Below are 18,309 nucleotides of genomic sequence, written 5' to 3'. Positions count from 1 at the left end.
CGATATACAGTTGCGGACCCGATGGTCCTATTATATCGCGCCCTATTTTTATATCGCATCCGCATATCGGAACTCTCATAGTGCAAGTTATAAAGGGTTGTCACCCCCGAACCACCGATTGCAATATGTATGCGGACCCGCTGCAACATTATAATACGACCTATTGAAATATCGCATCCATTGAATCGCAATGTTCAAAAGAATTGACACCGTCGAACTGCCGATTGCGATAAAATTGCGGACCCGACTACACCATTATAGCATGACTCAATCAAATGTCGCATCCGCGGTAATCGCAATGTACAAAGGAATGTCAAACCGGTGATTGCGATAAGGGTGTGGACCCGCGGACTTATTAATAACTGTTTAATACCATATCGCATCCGCTCCATCGGCAGTTGGGAATTGGCCATGTTATGTGCAAACCTCCAGAAGCTGCGATTGCGATAAAAGAATGACGTGGAATATGGGACCTTTACATGGGTATAGCCTATTCTATATGATTTCCATGAATATGGAAGACTCTTCACTATGTTTTTAATATTCAATTCGGTCGGCCTTCTTCCACTAAACACGTCTTTCCATTGGTAAAACTCATATAAATCTACGATAAGACGTATCATTTCGAATGATCTACTGTGGGCATCAATCACAGAACACAACGGTAGTTCACAACTCGTGATTATGAAAAGAAGATGAAAGGACGAGTGAGCATAGATTGGGAAGCTGAAGCTCAAGCGACCGGAGGAGGGAAGCCAAAGGTCAGGCGTATCAGGCATATAAAACAGAGAACAAGGAAAGTTTAATGTTGCTGGGGAACTGTAAGAAACAAAGGAAGCCAAAGTTCTGGCAGAAGTGGAAGGAACAGGAGTACAGAAGTAAGTCATAGGTCTAGCAGGGTTGGGAGCAGAGAATTACAACCAAACATATCCAAACAGTGATAGCAAAGGGTTGGAGCTCTTGAGGTTGGTGCCTCAGAATTGAAAGGATTAGTGTCCTGGGAGTTTGGAGCCTCACAAAGAGTCCAAGTTGGTGCTTGGCAACTGATTGAAACCATATATATATATATATATATATATATATATATATATATATATATATATATATTGTACTTGATTTATTGCAAAGATCACATTAATAAAAGCATCTATTCCTGTTATCTATTTCTGTGTTCCAAATATAAATGTTTTTAACTGATAAAAATAATAATTGAAAAGAAATATTGATTCAACCCCCCTCTCAGTGTTTCCACTATGAAAAGATATTTCCACCTATTGCCCGATACACCACCATTCGCTCGATCATAGCCCTTGCTGCTTCGCAAGGATGGAACCTACATCAGATCTGTCAAGACCACATTCTTGCATGGTATGATTAAAGAGGAAGTCTATGGGGAACAACCCGAGGTGTTTGAGATTCATAATCAGGAATCTCATGTATGTAGGTTGAAGAAAGCCCTCTATGGGCTGAAGCAAGCACCCCGAGCTTGGTATAAGAGGATCGATAGCTACTTGATGAAGCTGGGATTCACTAGGAGTGAAGACGATCCAAACCTTTACTTTAAGGTTGAAGATGATAAGCCTCTCATACTGGTGCTATATGTTGACGACCTCTTTCTGACAGGTGTAGACCCTCTCATTCACAAATGTAAGAGGGAGTTGGCTTCCGAATTTGAAATGAAGGATCTAAGATTGATGCACTATTTCCTATGGTTGGAGGTCTGGCAGAAGCCAGGAGAGATTTTCCTATCTCAAGGAAAATACATGGTGAAGGTATTGGAGAGATTTGGTATGGTGGACTGCAAGCCCGTGACTACCCCAATGGAGCTTAACTTCAAGAAGTTATGCGGTAGTACTACTGGACCTGCTTTGGGAAATGCTACTGAGTATCGTCAACTCATAGGAGCATTGATGTTCTTGGTGAACTCCCATCTTGATATATGTTTTCCAGTCAACACATTCAGCCAGTATATGGTTGAGCCTCATCACTCACACTAGATTGGTGTCAAGAATCTTCTAAGATATCTTTGAGGCACAATCACTCATGGGTTGAGATACACTGCCAAAGATGTGAGGCTACATGGATATTTCGATGTTGATTGGGCAGGCAGTGTGGTGGACAGAAAGAGCACTTTCGGGTGTTGTTTCTCTTTGGTTTCTGCCTCAATCTCCTGGATGAGCAGGAAGCAGAAGTCGGTGGCTTTGAGCAACGCTGAGGCAGAGTACATTGCTGCGAGTGTGGCCTCCTGAGAGGTTGTCTGGTTGAGGAAGCTCTTCAGTGCGCTGTTTGGACATACATTGGATATTACCGTGATCCTTTGCGACAACTAGAGTGGGATTCATTTATCCGAGAATCCTGTATTTCATGATTGCTCCAAACATATCGATATTAGGTACCACTTTATCAGGGATATGGTACAGCGAGGAGCAATAAGGCTCCATCATATCGGTACAGATGAGCAAGTCGTCAATATTCTGACAAAGCCCCTAGGAATGGTCAAATTCTTGACTTTCCGAGAACGACTAGGAGTCGTTGAGAGACCCTCTTATGAGTGTCATGTATGATGCATGCACTGAGCTCTGGGAGCTCGGGGGGCTTGGGGTACTTCTTGAAGTGACGAGCGACCATAGGGCGATTCACCCTCCCCTAATGGTGAGTTGTGTACAGGGTGAATGGCTCAGCATTCCCCTGTGATACCCCATGGCGACTTGTAGGCAGGAAGAGCGGTTCATCCTTCTCTTGTCGAGGCATCCTACCTATGCAGTCTGGGACTCATGGGAAGTACCTCTCATTTGGCCAATGAGTAGGGAAATGAGAATAAGAACCATAGTAGTACCGATACACGCATCGTGTATCTACTGTACTCCCTACGCTAGGATGACATTGATCTGGGATCAATTGGAACTAACTTCAGGTCAGTAAGAGTGATATAACTCACTCTCTTTTGGAACTGATCTGGGATCAGTAAGAGTGGTATGACACACTCTCTGGGACTAACTTCAGGTCAGTAAGAGCGCTATTGAGCACTCTCTTTTATCTGGGACTGACTTCGGGTCAGTAGAGGATGGTATGATACATTCTTGATCATTTCTTCTTCTTCATAGTTCAGCAGAACAAAGCCGAGCAATGCAGGGCAGTGCATTTGATGACAGAGATAGTATCGACAAACAAATGGATTAGCAAATGGAGTTCTCGCTAGTTGAGAGGGAGTGTTAAAATTGGAAACTAGGGCCAAACTCCATGTGGGTCATCTTATTTATGGCAGCTGATATTTTTCTTGCATTCCTCTCATCGAGAGGTGTAGGATTTGATCTAACGATCATCCGATTCCAACATGTATTCATGGAGATATGAATTTATTTGTAATTCTTGACAATTTGTCAAGGTTGGCCAACAAGATAAAGTGTGTTGGTGTGGCACACCCCCAGCTTAACCTCAACGTTGCATATAAAGGAAGGAGACATTGTGCCTCATTTCACGATCACTCATCTCCAATGTTGCACTAGTCGTTATCGGGATAATTTCGGCGCGGGGAAAAAATCGGAAAAAATCATAAAAATAGGGAAAAAAAACGTAACATACAAAAATATTGATTTTTTTTCAATTTTTTTAATATCTAAATCATCTACAACATAAAATAAATACATTGACACATAAATATGATAAAAGAACTAATGTATAAGATGTTTAATATCAAATCTAGTGCTACATCACACATAACAGTGAATCATGTCTTGAATAGTAAGTCCTGACTCCTGAGTCCCAACTCAGCCTCAAAATATCAACAAAAAATATAATAATGTATCTCATGAGTCATATCATGAGTCATAATGTCATATACAATGAAATGAACAAAATAACTAAAATCTAATACTATTGATTTCCTCTGCCCCTCTTGCCAGAAAATGCCATAGCTTTCCCTTTCCCTCTAAATGTAGACGCTAGTGGAGTTGGCAGTGGACTTTGTTGTGCTCTAGAAGCTGAAGAACTAAGAGTAGGAGCTATAGGAGGTAGACCATGTCTTCTACTGGTGGCGGGCGTAGCCTGGGCAGGTGGTGTCACCTCCTCCTCCTCCTCCTCCTCCTACTGCAGCACTAACCAATCATCAACAGACTCCATGAGAGGCCTCTCAGCCTCAACCCTCCATGCAGCAGTGGTGTCAATCCCATCCAGGATGGCCTCCATATCAGTTGTCCTCTCAAGTTGCCTCACCCACAATCGAAGATTGTAGTAGACGTAGACCATGTCATTAAGTCGTTGGGACTCCAACCTGTACAAAGATCATGAAATAATAATTGTAAAAAAAATATTGTTTAATGAATTCAAAAAATTATTTGGAAATTTGCAATATTTTAAATTTTTAAGTGTTAACCTGTTGCACTTCTTGTTGTGTATTTTTTCAAATACACTCCAGTTGCGCTCACATCCTGAGGAGCTACATGTTTGGTTGAGGATTCGAATAGCAAGCTTTTGCAAGACGGGTAACCTGGCACCATACATTCTCCACCATGCATCTACAACAAAATTACAAATAAAATTTTAAATAAACATAAGAAAAAAAATGGAATTTGAAGAGACAATGAAATTTGAAACAAACTAAAAAATACCTGGCATTTTAATCGTCATAGCCATGTCAAAGCCAAATGTGCCACCTACCATCCTATATGTCTCAATTTCTTTAGAGATTTCTGTACGTTCTGCTGGAGATCGCACCATCCTCTAGACACAGGTTAAGAATCTATCCATGATCTCAACATCAAATATGCACCCACATGTGTAAGAAAATGCGGGGTTCAGGTAGATCCTTGCAGTATGAATGGGACGATAGAGTGTGTTGTTCCATCGTTCATCAATCACTCCCCATAGGAAGAGTTGTCTCTGAAACCCCTCATCTCCCTTATCATCATAGTAAGCCCGAATGGATTCTTTCGCCTTGTCCATGGCCTCATACAAATAGCCCATTGCGGGCTTTTCACCATCAACTAATCGAATAACCTTTACCAAAGGTTCAGTGACGGCGCACACCTCTTGCACTCCCGCCCAAAAGTCTTCCTGGTATGAAACTAGTCTGCATATGGCCTCTCCCTCTGGTTTACGGCTCATTGTCAAAGCACGCCACTCTCTGAAAGAAACATTCTCTTCACATCCCACATAGAATTCAAGAGGGATTGAAAAGATATGAAACTGGTGGCAAACCGTGTAATGGCGAGGCGCACCAACTCTTTGTTGTTGGTCAATTTTCTCATCAAGCTAAACAAATGTATGATTATATATAAATTTCGTAATGCTTTTTGATGACTCAACAATATCTTTGACAAAGGAAATTTTCCCTACGTCGTCCAACATCAAATCAATACAATGTGCAGCACAAGGTGTCCAAAATAAAGTAGGATGTTTGTCCATAAGCGTCCTGCCAGCAGCAACATAATTTGCAGCATTGTCCGTTATGACTTGGACAACATTTTCTGCACCCATCTCCAAAATAAACACATCCAGCAAATCACATAAAGTTTTTGCATCTTTGATTTGTGCAGATGCATCAACATACTTGATAAACATAGTCCCCTTGGGACAACTAAACAAGAATTTTATAAGGGTTCTCCCCTTTTGGTCAATCCAACCATCTGACATCATAGTGCATCCTGTTTGTGCCCATGATTCCCTAAAATCCTCCAATCTTTTGGTGCATTCAAGCTTTTCATTTTGAAGAATTCGGCCTCTAATGTCATGATAAGAAGGGATTTTGTACCCTGGGCCAACAGTTGTAATAGCATCAACAGCAGGCTGGAAAAATGGATTATTCCTTACAATGCTAAAAAGAATATCAATACAAAGGAGAAATTAGGCCAACAACATGTCAGTTTGTTCTTTCTCAGTTTTTTTAAGCATTGAAGTGATAGATGGTTGTGAACCAGGTGTGGTTCGAGGAACAAAAAATGATGAGGCAGCTACCGGGTTGGTTGATGCTGGCTTTGTTAGTTGCCTTTTCATTTCTGCTTTGGCCTCTCTAGTGTGGTCGAAATTTTCCAATGATCTCATGGCTTTTCGGATGATTTCAGGATTTGTATTTGTGCAAGGCCCTACATCAAATCCAGGGATTTGTGCACGGTGATACTTCAATCTATACACCCCTCCGGACATATGGTGCCCACACAACTTGCAAAACAAGTTTATTCTATCATTCCCTCCATCAGGTTCACCAAATTCCCACAGAGGATCCAATTTCTTTGGCATGTTTGACTTTGAACTTTGAAGTTGAAAACTTGAATGGTGATTTGGTGAACCTATGGCAAAATAAGGATTACAATTTACAAGTTACAAACTTACAATTTACATTGTACAAAAAAAAAAAAAAAAAATTACATATAGTTTAAGAAATTTGAAGTTTTAACAAACAAAATGAAAAATCAAATGACATTGGACAAATGTCAAAAACCCCATCAAGATTCAAATCAATTCAAAAATATTTGATAACTCATTGAATTCTTTTGATAAACAATGGGTTATCCAGATTCCAAACCCAACCAAAAACATAGAAAAAAACCAAAACAAAGTTACAAAACACAAAACGTTGGTGCCCATACCGGTTTTATGGAGAAAATTCGTCTCCTCCTTAGCTCACACTTCGTTTTTCTCCTCCAGTTAGCGGATTCAACTCCCAAATGACCAAGAGCTCACTCCAAGACTCCAAACCCCGTCGCGCGCCTGTCTGCTGTCCAAATGAAAAAAAAATCGTGTTTTTCTAGTTATAAATCGCACTACCCTACATAGCCACGATTTTTTCATAAAAATCGGCCAAAAAAAATTAACATTTTTATCAGGCGATTATATCGTGATTTTTTAAAAATCGCGATTTTACGATTTTATCGCGCTTTTTTCGCGATTAGTGCAACACTACTCATCTCTTCATCTTCTCTCTCCTAATCTTATTGGGCCAGCGTAGGAGCAGTTTCTCTCACACATGCTAGGAGGATGAGTTTTTTGTTTTAGGGCAGCGTTGACTTTTCTGGGTTGCATTGACCAACCTGCAGGGCTGATGGGGAATGCGTTGACTAAGCGTTGACCATATCTGATCTACGCATAGCTGTTTATGTGTTGCGTTGACTAGCATTGACTGGTTAGGGCTAACCGCAGGGGCTGATTTGTTGACTGTTGTTTTGACCATTGACCGAGGGTTGTGGGCTGCTGATGTTTGTTGTTGAAGACCGAGTTCTTCAAGGTTGACTAGAGGTCAAATTGGAGTTGTTTGACCAGCGTTGACTTTGGTAGTTGCTGTTATATTATTGCTAATATAAAATCACAGATTTGTGATATTGTACTATCTCTCTCTCTCTCTACTGAATTATTGAAGAATATAGAAGAATTGATCAAAGGGTTTCCCCACATTGGGGTTTGTCCCTGGCTAGCTGCCACATTTAGTGTCTCTTGTCTTGGCTTGTCTTCTGTCAATTTATTTATGTTCTATCAGCATTTTACTTTATGTTAATGTGATTGCTAAATTGTGAATTCAACGGTCGAGATTAAGTTCCTAATCAACGGCTAAGATTAGATTTGGCTTGATCCTCGTCATTTAGAACTTTCTCACCCATTTTATATTAATACACTAATATTTTAAGTTTCCTAAGTTTAGACTTAGGAACCCATTAAAAATATTAATTATTTTAATACCTCTCCATCCGGGTGGAATTTCCCTAAACGATTTCTGGGTCTTGAAGATCTCATGTGCCTTAGCCTCTCCACCAATTTTCATGGCTAGAGCAAATCCGATGCTACCAAAAATCAACAGTTACATACATATATGGTCTTACTAGCATCATCTACATTAAAATTTTGCATAATGGGTTTACAATTTTGACAAACTCACGACTAATGATGATGAATCTAGGATATTCTAAATGTTCGAACACGATGGAATTCCTTTGCGAAAATGTGTACTGCTATAGGGTAGTTGAAACTTGACACAGAGTCATCAATAGGTTCAAAGCCCAAGCCAAAACAAAATAGAGTTTGAGAATCTTTCATTCAGACTTGCAGAAAATCAAAAGCCTGACCTTCCATCTTTCCGTTTAATATGCAGGGATACTAGATTTCTGCAACGGTAACCAGCCTTCATGCAACATATCTACTCATAAAAGACAGACAAGATGCTAAAATATGCAGTAGGTAGAGAGTATGAGTTGTCCATAAAATGTGCGTAGAACATAGCCCTGGTGTTTCCATTATGGCTGTTTTTATGTCATTTTACTCATCAGGGAACTATGTTATCAGTGTGAGGCTATTATGGAGATAATTAATCTTGAAGTTAAAAGCTTTTTAGAAAGATGTGAGAGATTATCCTTCCGGCATTTTTATTTATTTTCATTGAACTAGAAACACAGGAAATGTTGGGACACACATTCTTTTAAAATATTATATTCCATTCTGAAAGTTTTGTCAGGACCTAACAGTCGTATTCTCTACATTCTGCCACGAAGCTAGCATATATGTTTTCCTTTATCTCAATAAAATATTCTTTATTTACCAAAACACAAGTATATTGTTCAATCTAATTGAAAAGATATGAAGTTATTGCCTTTTTAACTGCTCAGCGAATTTTCCTAATTTTTTTTATGATTTCCAAATTTTCATTTTTGGAACACTTGATGAGTTATTATTCAGACTGGCGTTTGCAATACTAATATATATTATAAACAGACATGCATAGTAAGCAAAGAACCATAAAGACAAAATGAGCATATTGGGGGTTTTCTTCAACATGCAACCACGCATGCTATACATCAAAGACCACATATGTAATTTCTAGAGAAAACATATGAGGAAAAACCTGGCCCTCTAATGAATTCTCCATGAATTGAAGAATTCTTTCAGTAGGAAGACAATTAATGGCAACCCAATTTGTAATCTCCAAAGCGATCTCACAAATACCAGTATTTAAGGTGACAAATCGTTCTTCAACCTGATTAAAGACAATCAAAAGGATTAGTTCTTTGAAAATAATATTTACATTGAGAGAAGCAGAGACAAGCAGACTCGAACAAGAATCAAAAAGCAATGAAAAATAATATTTCAAAGCATAAATTTGCACCTAACATAGTTTATGGATTTAAGTTTTTAGTCTTATGGACAAATATTTATAGAATTAAGTTCAGTCTTATGGACAAATAGTTTATGGATTTAATTTTTCCATCTTGTTAAATAAATATTATACCAGTCAATGGCAGACAACCCAAAATGTGACAATGGCATATATATATATATAGAGAGAGAGAGAGAGAGAGATGAGGGGAGGGGGGAGGGGATTGTTAGCTCAATTGTTAAATAAATATTATACCAGTAATGGCAGACAACCCAAAATGTGACAATGGCATATATATATCTATATATATATATATATAGAGAGAGAGAGAGAGAGATGTGGGGAGTGGGGAGGGGGGTGTTAGCTCAATTGTTTTGGACTGACAAATTTCATGCCAGAGATTGCTAAGAAGGGTTGGGTCTAAATCACTGTTGAAAATAATTGCAATTTTATTACAAAAGATTTGGAAAACATGACTTTTTGGCCTGGCTGATTACCATTAATTACAAAGCATTAGTAGGGGTATGGATGAATATTAGTCTGGCACACTCATAAATTATTGCTTTTTAAAATAAAATAAAATAATAATAAAAATTGTGTTCCAAGGGACCTGTTCAGTCTGGCTCTTATAACATTGCTTCTATCGCCCCTATCCCTAGCCTAATGATTTTTTCTGTCGACTGCTGATTTTTTTGTGCAGTTACGATAAAATCGCAATTTTTTCACCCTTGAAAAAATCAGCTAGGCCAAAAAATCATAGTTGAGATTCTTAAAAAATATATATATATATATATAGAGTTGAAATTTTAAAAATATTAAATTTACAAAAATGAGATATTGACGTAAAGATGTAAATTTTTTGAACATCTAGATGATATACCTACATCAATCACAAATGATGACATATTTATTGACATGCCCAGACATCTACACATTTTTTTATTTCTTGTGTATATTTTTTACAGCTTTGGCATGAAGAGCGTTCAACACATTTAAACACTTGATGATCAACTGTTAAACAGAGATTTTCAAAAAGGGATGGGACATGTTGCCTCAAAATCTAATAAGCTAGACCAAGACACCACATTGAGGTGGAGGCCACTGTTACCTCAGCACTTCACCTCCTGCTCTTTAATAGAATTTCACTACAGGGGGGGCTTCCTAGTGTAAGTCACCTAACAGATATTGTAAGGCAATGGCTCAAAGGTGACAGCTTTAATAGGCTCAGGTAGGGCACCAAACAAAGAACAAGGCTCAATCATTTGTGTTCTAAGGATTTTTACCAGTTAGATCACTTATAATTAAAACACAAAATGAACAATAAGAATAAATACTTATATTAATCAGAGATAACGAGGACTCCAATCCTCTTCTTTACAATAAATCAAGTACAATAATAATTAGGGCTCCAACCCTAGATGAAGACACCAATCTTCAATCCATTAGGCTCCAACCTGTAGTTTTCCAAGCACCGACTTGGACTTCCCATGGCTCCAACCTTGTCAATTTGAGGCACAAACCTCTAGGGCTCCAACCATATCCTCCAAGGTACCAACCTTGTCTCTATGAGGCTCCTCATCTGCGGCTCCAACCCTCAGCTTCAATTCATTTGAAGCAACAAAACTTATAGCTTATTGACTTAAAATGTAAAAATACACAAAGGTATTTCTAATAATAATTTATTATATATATAAAATGTACAAGTGATGTAGAATGTTACAATGAGGACCCGCATATACACTAGGCAAGTATCCCTTCACGATTGGGCATGTCTTTTAAACATGCCTTTTCTTGATGACTATTTAACATAATCATTATTTGATTATTTATCATTTACATTATTTGTATTTATTTTATTTTGTTATGAATTATATTCATAACATCGTCAAGATAAGCTTAGTAATTGTTCATGGCTCCCAATGTCTTCTACAACGAACCCTGTCTATCTTCAGCAATGGCTCCTCCAAATTACTTCATCAATGACAACCTTGTCTTCTTAGAAGGTGTCACCACTGCTCTTCATGTCACCCAAACAAATATCTCCAAAGTCACCTCTTGATAGCTTCAATGCATCATAGTCTCCAATAATATCACAAAGACCTTCAAGGTGTCTTCAATAGGCAGCCCAAGTTCTTTGCCTACTCGAAGCCTCTTTAAGGGCTTCTTCAAGAGCTCTCCAAGGGAGTCTTCACAGTGCTTCAACAAGAAGTTATTTCTCCACAAGCTCTTTAATAGGTGCTCCAAGATGTCTACAATAACTACTCCAATGGATTAATACAATTAGTCTCTAAATGTCCCACATGTTCTTCAATGCTATTTTCACGAGTACTTTTCTACTCAAGAGTGAAAAGGTTTCAAGTCTGAAGTGTCACACATAAGTATGCTACAGGTCCGAGCTCTAATTAGTCCATACCTCCACTAATCGACTCACCACAGTTCCAAGCTTATGTGTCCCACAGTACCACAAGTCGAACTGTGTAAGCCACTAATCTTAACGATATGCAAGCTACAAATCCAAACTGTAAGCCATAGGTGATAGTACTTAAAGTAATCACGGATCGGATGTGTAGTCCGAGCTCCACAGGTGACTGTAACTCCGAGCATTCCAAAGTCCAAACTTCCACAGATAATTGATTCTTCGTGTTTTAGGTATTTCCTCTCCACAGAGAGTCTGAATATTTCTTCAACCTTTTTATCACTAAGCCTCCTCCGGTAGTCTTAAGAGATCACGACCCTTCACACTTTTAGATTAAGAGCTGTGCTCCACCAAAACTGCACTACCCGCGAATCCGCGCTCCACCAAAACTGAAATGTCTATTCTGGGCTTCACCGAAACTAAAATGTTCCCATATCCAAACCACAGGTCTTCTATAGATCCGATTTCCAAGCTCTAGAACAAATATCCCCAAACAATTTAATTCTTCAATTCCTTCTCGGTGTTCCTAGTTCACGAGTTGTGAACTGTAATATATCTCTATAATAGATCTTCACCAAATCGATGAGTTGAAATGAAGGTTTAGACTTGTATTTATAGTGATTTCGTTTATAACAGAAGGGACACATCTATTTGAAGTAAGGCTGACTTGTTTCAACTATCCACATCAAAAAAATATTTTCTTTATATGGGTATCAAAGGTTTGTACCAGAAGCTTTAACATAACATGGCATGCAAAACTTGCAGTAGAGGAAAGTTCAGACGAGACGGACACGATATTATACTAAAAGCATTATGATAAAACCAATCGGGTCTACAACCATATCAGCCATTGGAGTTTAGGTCTTATAGGAGGTGCCATGCAAAAGTTTCGATAAAGAGGCGGCTGCGATTAGATAATTAAATCGTTAACTTAAATAAAGTCGGGTCTGCATATCGGAAGTCGAAGATCAGAGGTCCATATTGCATATCAGAGATCGTAGGTCCATATCATATCGGAGATCAAAGATCGGAGTTGTGACACAATTAAAAAACGTTGATATAAAAACATCGATATAATATTTCTCCGACTTGGTTTTATTATATGTGTTGTGATATATTCCGATAATGTATTATTAAGGTTTCCAAAATCTATTACTCCGATAACACTACTTTTTCCTTTTGGCTCTTTCTCTTGGGCATATGCGATCTTCTCTTGGATCTGCTCCTCCTTGGCTTGTCTTGGCTCCTGCTCTTGGCTTCTGATGGCTTTCCTTTGGCTCCCGATGGCTTCTCTTTGAACTGCTTCTCGCTCTTCTCTTTGGTACTGCTCCTCTTGCTCCTTGGGACTGCTCCTTGGGTCCAACGCTTCTTGGGATTTTGTCTGTATATATGCATTCAGTGCTTATGATATATTGTTAAAATTGACAACTAGGGCCAAACTCCATGTGGGTGATTTTATTTATGGCAGCTGATATTTTTCTTGGATCCCTCTCATCGAGAGGTGTACGATTGATCTAAAGATCATCTGATTCCGATAAGTATTCATGGAGATATGAATTTATTTGTGTTACGGGACAATTTGTCGAGGTCGGCCAGCAACTAAACTGCCCCCTCTTATGCTCCACGTTTTGGTATAAATACAAGTGCCTTGCAAGTCATTTGAACACACAACTCTCTTGAGATTTCTTCTTCTCCATTTGTTTTGGGTTTTAGTGGAAAGAAGAATCTCTAAGGGATAAATGTTGCCCTAAACGCAGTCCTAGATGATGCCCGAGCAGCTCTACGCATGACCTAGATCTAGGACGCAATCAGCCTTAATCCTCTACGCTGTCAAGAAAGAAAGCCCTCATCTACTACATTGTCCCAAGGGAGACCCTAACTGCAGTGATGGAGATGCCCTAAATACGCAGCCACGGAAATGAAGGCAAAAACCCTAGCCACAGGTCTAAGGAGAAGAGATGCCCTAATCTTAGTTGCTACGATGCCTAATGGAGATGATACCTAAACGTTGTCTTAGAGGAGAAGGCTATCATGGAGCTCTCACACTTAAAAGTTGACATAAGGAAGCCACCTCCAGCTATCCTTAACATTGTTCTCTAACTGTTGTTTTGATTGTCATAGATTGTTGTCAACACAATGGGACAGCAATGGTACAATCATACAGCAATGGGACAGCAATGGTCAACAGCATATGGTAAAGCAATAGGACAGCAATGGTCAATGGCATATGGTGCACAATAGGACAACAATGGTACAATGGTACAGCGATGCGACAACAAGGTACATGGTGCTGCAAACTCATTGGACAGCATAATGATGGGACAGTAGCATGTTGGGACAGCAACATGTTAGGACAACAGCATGTTGGGACAGCACAATGATTAGGACAACTATGACATTGTGCAGCAGTGGCACAATAGGACAGCAGCAACAGCAAGTACATGGTGACTGTACTTAGTGGTATGCTACATGGGACAACTGTATTTAGCGCAGCAAGTTCATGGTGCTGCAATAGTATGGCACATGGGACAGCAACAACAACAAGGTGAGACAAGCATAGTGTTGCAAGCACATTGGGACAGCAGTATGGTACTTGGTGCAGCGAGTACACAAAGCAGCAATGGTGCAGCAAGCATATGGTGATAGCATAAGGTGCAGCAGTATGATGTGTACAACATGGTCATAAGGTCCAGCATTGTGATGATGGGTGCACCATGGTGTAGCACGCTGAGGTGCAGAATGATGACGAGATGCAGCACAATGATAGGTGAAGGAGTCACCTTGGAGAATCAGTTGAAGCAACGTGTCTTCAACTGATCTCATGTATCATCTTCTTAGAGATGATCTATGCTCTTATCTAGATAAGTCAAAGTGTTGACTTTTGTTGGAAATGTACTATCTCTCTCTCTCTGTGTTGAACTATTGAAGAACATATAAGAAGAATTGATCAAGGGTTTCCCCACATTGGGGTTTGTCCCTGGCTAGCGCCACATCTTGTGTCCTCTTGTCTTTGCTTGTCTTTTGCGATTTATGTTTATGTTCTATCTGCAGTTTATTTTAATGTTGATGTGATTGCTAATCTAGAGGAGATATTGAACTAACTGTGAAAATTGAAATAAATTGCTCTAAGCCGATGTCTCCTATCCCGGAAAGGGTTTAGGGAACGTTACCCCTCAATTGAATGAGAGTAACTCGATTCATTTACAAAGATCTCTTTTGTGTACCTGATCGCAAGAAGAACCTGGTGTCCATTTCAGCAACTTGTTTGAAAATAAAGTTTTCAAAGATGCTTTTACTCATGGGTTTAGGGTTGGCAATTTGTATCAAGTTGCAGGGTGGTCCATTGGGGATCATGTCAATTGACATATCTCATCTATAACACCAGAGGTCTACGTATGGGGCCCTACCCGATGTGAGTCAGATGGTGACAAGGATGCCTGAATTCAAGAAAATCATTAAGGTACATATCTGAGATGTGCCGAGGGAAAATCTTACAAGGGGACCATTCCCCTCATGTAGCAGGTCCACAGGTTTGGAACAACCCGAGGAGTTTGAAATTCATGATCGGGAATCTCATGTATACAGGTGGAAGAAAGCCCTCTATGGCTTGAAGCAAAACACCCCGTGTGTAGTATGAGAGGATTGATAACTGTCTGATGAAGCTGAGATTCACTAGGAGTGAAACCGATCCAAACCATTGCTTGAAGGTTGTGGATGATAGACCTCTCATACCGGCACCTTCTAAGGATGACCTATTTCTGACAGGTGCAGACCCTCTCATTTGCAGAAGTAAGAGGGAGTTGGATTCCGGATGTGGAATGGTAAACTGCAAGCCCGTGACTACCTCGAGGATCTTAACTTTCAGAAGTTATGTGGTAGTGATGCCGGACTAGATTTGGGAAATGCCTCTGAGTTCCATAAACTCATTCGCGTTGATGTTCTTGGTTAACTTCCGTCCAAACACATGTTTTGCAGTTCGCATGATGAGCTCATATATGGTTGAGCCTCACTAGATTGGTGCCAAGAATCTTCCGAGATATCTTCGGATATCTTCAGGGCACAATCTTTCATGAATTGAGATACACTGTTGGAAATGTGAAGTTGCATGATTATTCGAATGCTGACTAGGCAGGCAGTGTGGAGGATTTCAAGAGCACTTCATGAAGCTGCATGATTATTCGAATGCTGACCAGTCAGGCAGTGTGGAGGATCCCAAGAGCACTTCTGAGTGTTGATTCTCTTTAGGTTCTGCTCGATATCCTAGATGAGCAGGAAGCAGAAGACGGTTGCTTTGAGCACCGCTAAGACTAAATACATAACTACGAGTATGACCTCGTGTGAAGCTACCTGGTTGCAAGAGCTCTTCAGTGAGTTGTTTGTACACATGATGGATACCACTGTGATCTTCTGTGTCAACCATGGGGGGGTCTAATTGTTGAGGAATCATGTATTCTATGATTGCTCCAGTATATAGACATCAGATACTACTTTATTTGGGATATGGTACGTCGATGAGCAAGGAGGCTCTATCGCACCGAGACTGATGTATAGGTCACAGACATTCTATCAAAGCCCCAGGGAAAGGTCAAATTTGTGACTTTCCCGAACGACTTGGAGTCATTGAGAGACCTTCTTATGAGGTCCTGCATGTTGCATGCATTGAGCTCTCAGAGCTTCGAGGGGCTTGGGGTACTACTGGAGCAACACGCGACCATAGGGCAACTCACCCTCCCCTAATGGTGCGTTGTGTACAGGGTGAATGGCTCAGCCTTCCCTGTGATACCTCGAGGCGACTTAGGGACAGCATGAATGGTTCTCCTGTCGAGGCATCCTACCCATGCAGTCTGGGACTCATGGGAAGTACCTCTCATCTGGCCAATAAGCAGGGAAATAGGGTTAGGGACCATAGTAGCACTATCTATGGACGCATCATTGTATCTACCTTACTCCCTATGCTAGGATGACCTCCATTGATCTGCGATCAATGTAACTGATATGGGATCAGTATGAGTGGTTTGAGACACTCTCTTGTAATATTGATCTGGGATCAATAAAACTGACTTCGGATCAGTAGAGAATGGTATGAGACATTCTCGATCAATTCTTCTTCTTCATGGTTCAGCAGAGCAATGCAGGGCACTGATGGCAGAGATAGTACAGTCTGGCAGATGGATCAGCGGATGGAGTTCTCCCTAGTTGAGAGGGAGTGTTAAAATTGGCAACTAGGGCCAAACTCCATGTGGGTCATCTTATTTATGGTAGCTGATATTTTTCTTGGATCTCTCTCATCGAGAGCTATAGGATTGATATAAAGATCATCCGATTCCAATAAGCATACATGGAGATATGAATTTATTTGTTATTGGACAATTCGTCAAGGTCAGCCAGCAACTAAACTGCCACCTCTTGGGCTCCACGTTTTGGTATAAATACAAGTGCCTTGCAAGTCATTTGAACACACAACTCTCTTGAGATTTCTTCTTCTTCATTTGTTTTGGGTTTCGTGGAAAGAAGAATCTCTAAGGGATAAACGTTGTCCTAAAAGGATGCCCTAAACGCAGTCCTAGATGATGCCCTAGCAGCTCTACACATGACCTAGATCTAGGACACATTCAGCCCTAATCCTCTACGTTGTCAAGAAAGAAAGCCCTCATCTACTACGTTGTCCCAAGGGAGACCCTAACCACAGTTATGGAGATGCCCTAAATATGCAGCCATGGAAATGAAGGCAGAAACCCTAGCCGTAGGACTAAGGAGGAGAGATGCCCTAATCTTAGTTGCTACGCTACCTAATGGAGATGGTACCTAAACGTTGTCTTAGAAGAGAACGCTGTCATGGATCTCTCACGCTTAAACGCTGAGGTAAAGAAGCCACCTCTAGCTATCCTTAACGTTGTTCTCTCACTGTTGTTTTGATTGTCATAGATTGTTGTCGTAACACAATGGGACAGCACTGTCTACAGCAATGGGACAGCAATGGTCAACAACATATGGTACAGCAATGGTCAATGGCATACAGTGCACAATGGGACAGCAATGGTACAATGGTACAGCAATGTGACAATAAGATACATGGTGTTGCAAACTCATTGGACAGCACAATGATGGGACAGCAGCATGTTGGGACAGCAGCATGTTGGGACAGCGCAATGATTAGGACAACTATGACATTGTGCAGCAGTGGCACAATAGGACAACAACAACAGCAAGTACATGGTGGTTCTACTTAGTGATATGGTACATGGGACAACTATATTTAGTGCAGCAAGTTCATGGTGCTGCAATAGTATGGTACATGGGCCAACAACAACGACAAGGTGCAGCAAGCATAGCACTACAAGCACATTAGGATAGCAGTATGGTACTTGCTGCAGCAAGTACACAAAGCAGCAATGGTGCAGCAAGCATATGGGTGACAGCATGGTGCAGCAGTGGCACAAGGTACATCAGTGCTAAACACCGAGACAATAGTGTAGCATAAGGTGCAGCAGCATGATGTGTACAACATGGTCATAAGGTCCAGCACTGTGATGATGGATGCAGCATGGTGCGGCACGGTGAGGTGCAACATGATGACGAGATGCAGCACAATGATAGGTGAAGGAGTCACCTTGGAGAACCAGTTGAAGCAGCATGTCTTCAACTGACCTCATGTATCATCTTCTTAGAGATGATCTATGCTCTTATAAAGTGTTGACTTTTGTTGTAAATGTACTATCTCTCTCTCTCTTTGTTGAACTATTGAAGAACATATAAGAAGAATTGATCAAGGGTTTCCCCACATTGGGGTTTGTCCCTGGCTAGCGCCACATCTTGT

The 18,309-nt window shown here is 40.3% G+C and overlaps 1 protein-coding gene across 3 annotated transcripts in view; it reads right to left on the bottom strand.

The window, feature by feature from the left end:
* The window catches only part of LOC149211001 (uncharacterized), a 543,418-nt gene that overhangs the window by 345,668 nt on the left and 179,441 nt on the right, over positions 1–18,309 (bottom strand). For all 3 annotated transcript variants that reach the window (XM_089396847.1, XM_089396848.1, XM_089396849.1), the window contains one exon: positions 8,825–8,956. In XM_089396847.1, the coding sequence (XP_089252973.1) occupies positions 8,825–8,956 (132 nt within the window). The remainder of the gene's footprint in view (positions 1–8,824; positions 8,957–18,309) is intronic.

Source organism: Pinus tabuliformis, chromosome 1_2 (assembly GCF_031772625.1).
Source record: "Pinus tabuliformis cultivar Carrire ecotype Pingquan chromosome 1_2, CPIR1, whole genome shotgun sequence".
Taxonomy (NCBI): Eukaryota; Viridiplantae; Streptophyta; class Pinopsida; order Pinales; family Pinaceae; genus Pinus; species Pinus tabuliformis.
Note: the sequence above shows the minus strand (reverse complement) of the source record. Positions and strands in the feature narration are given on the sequence as shown.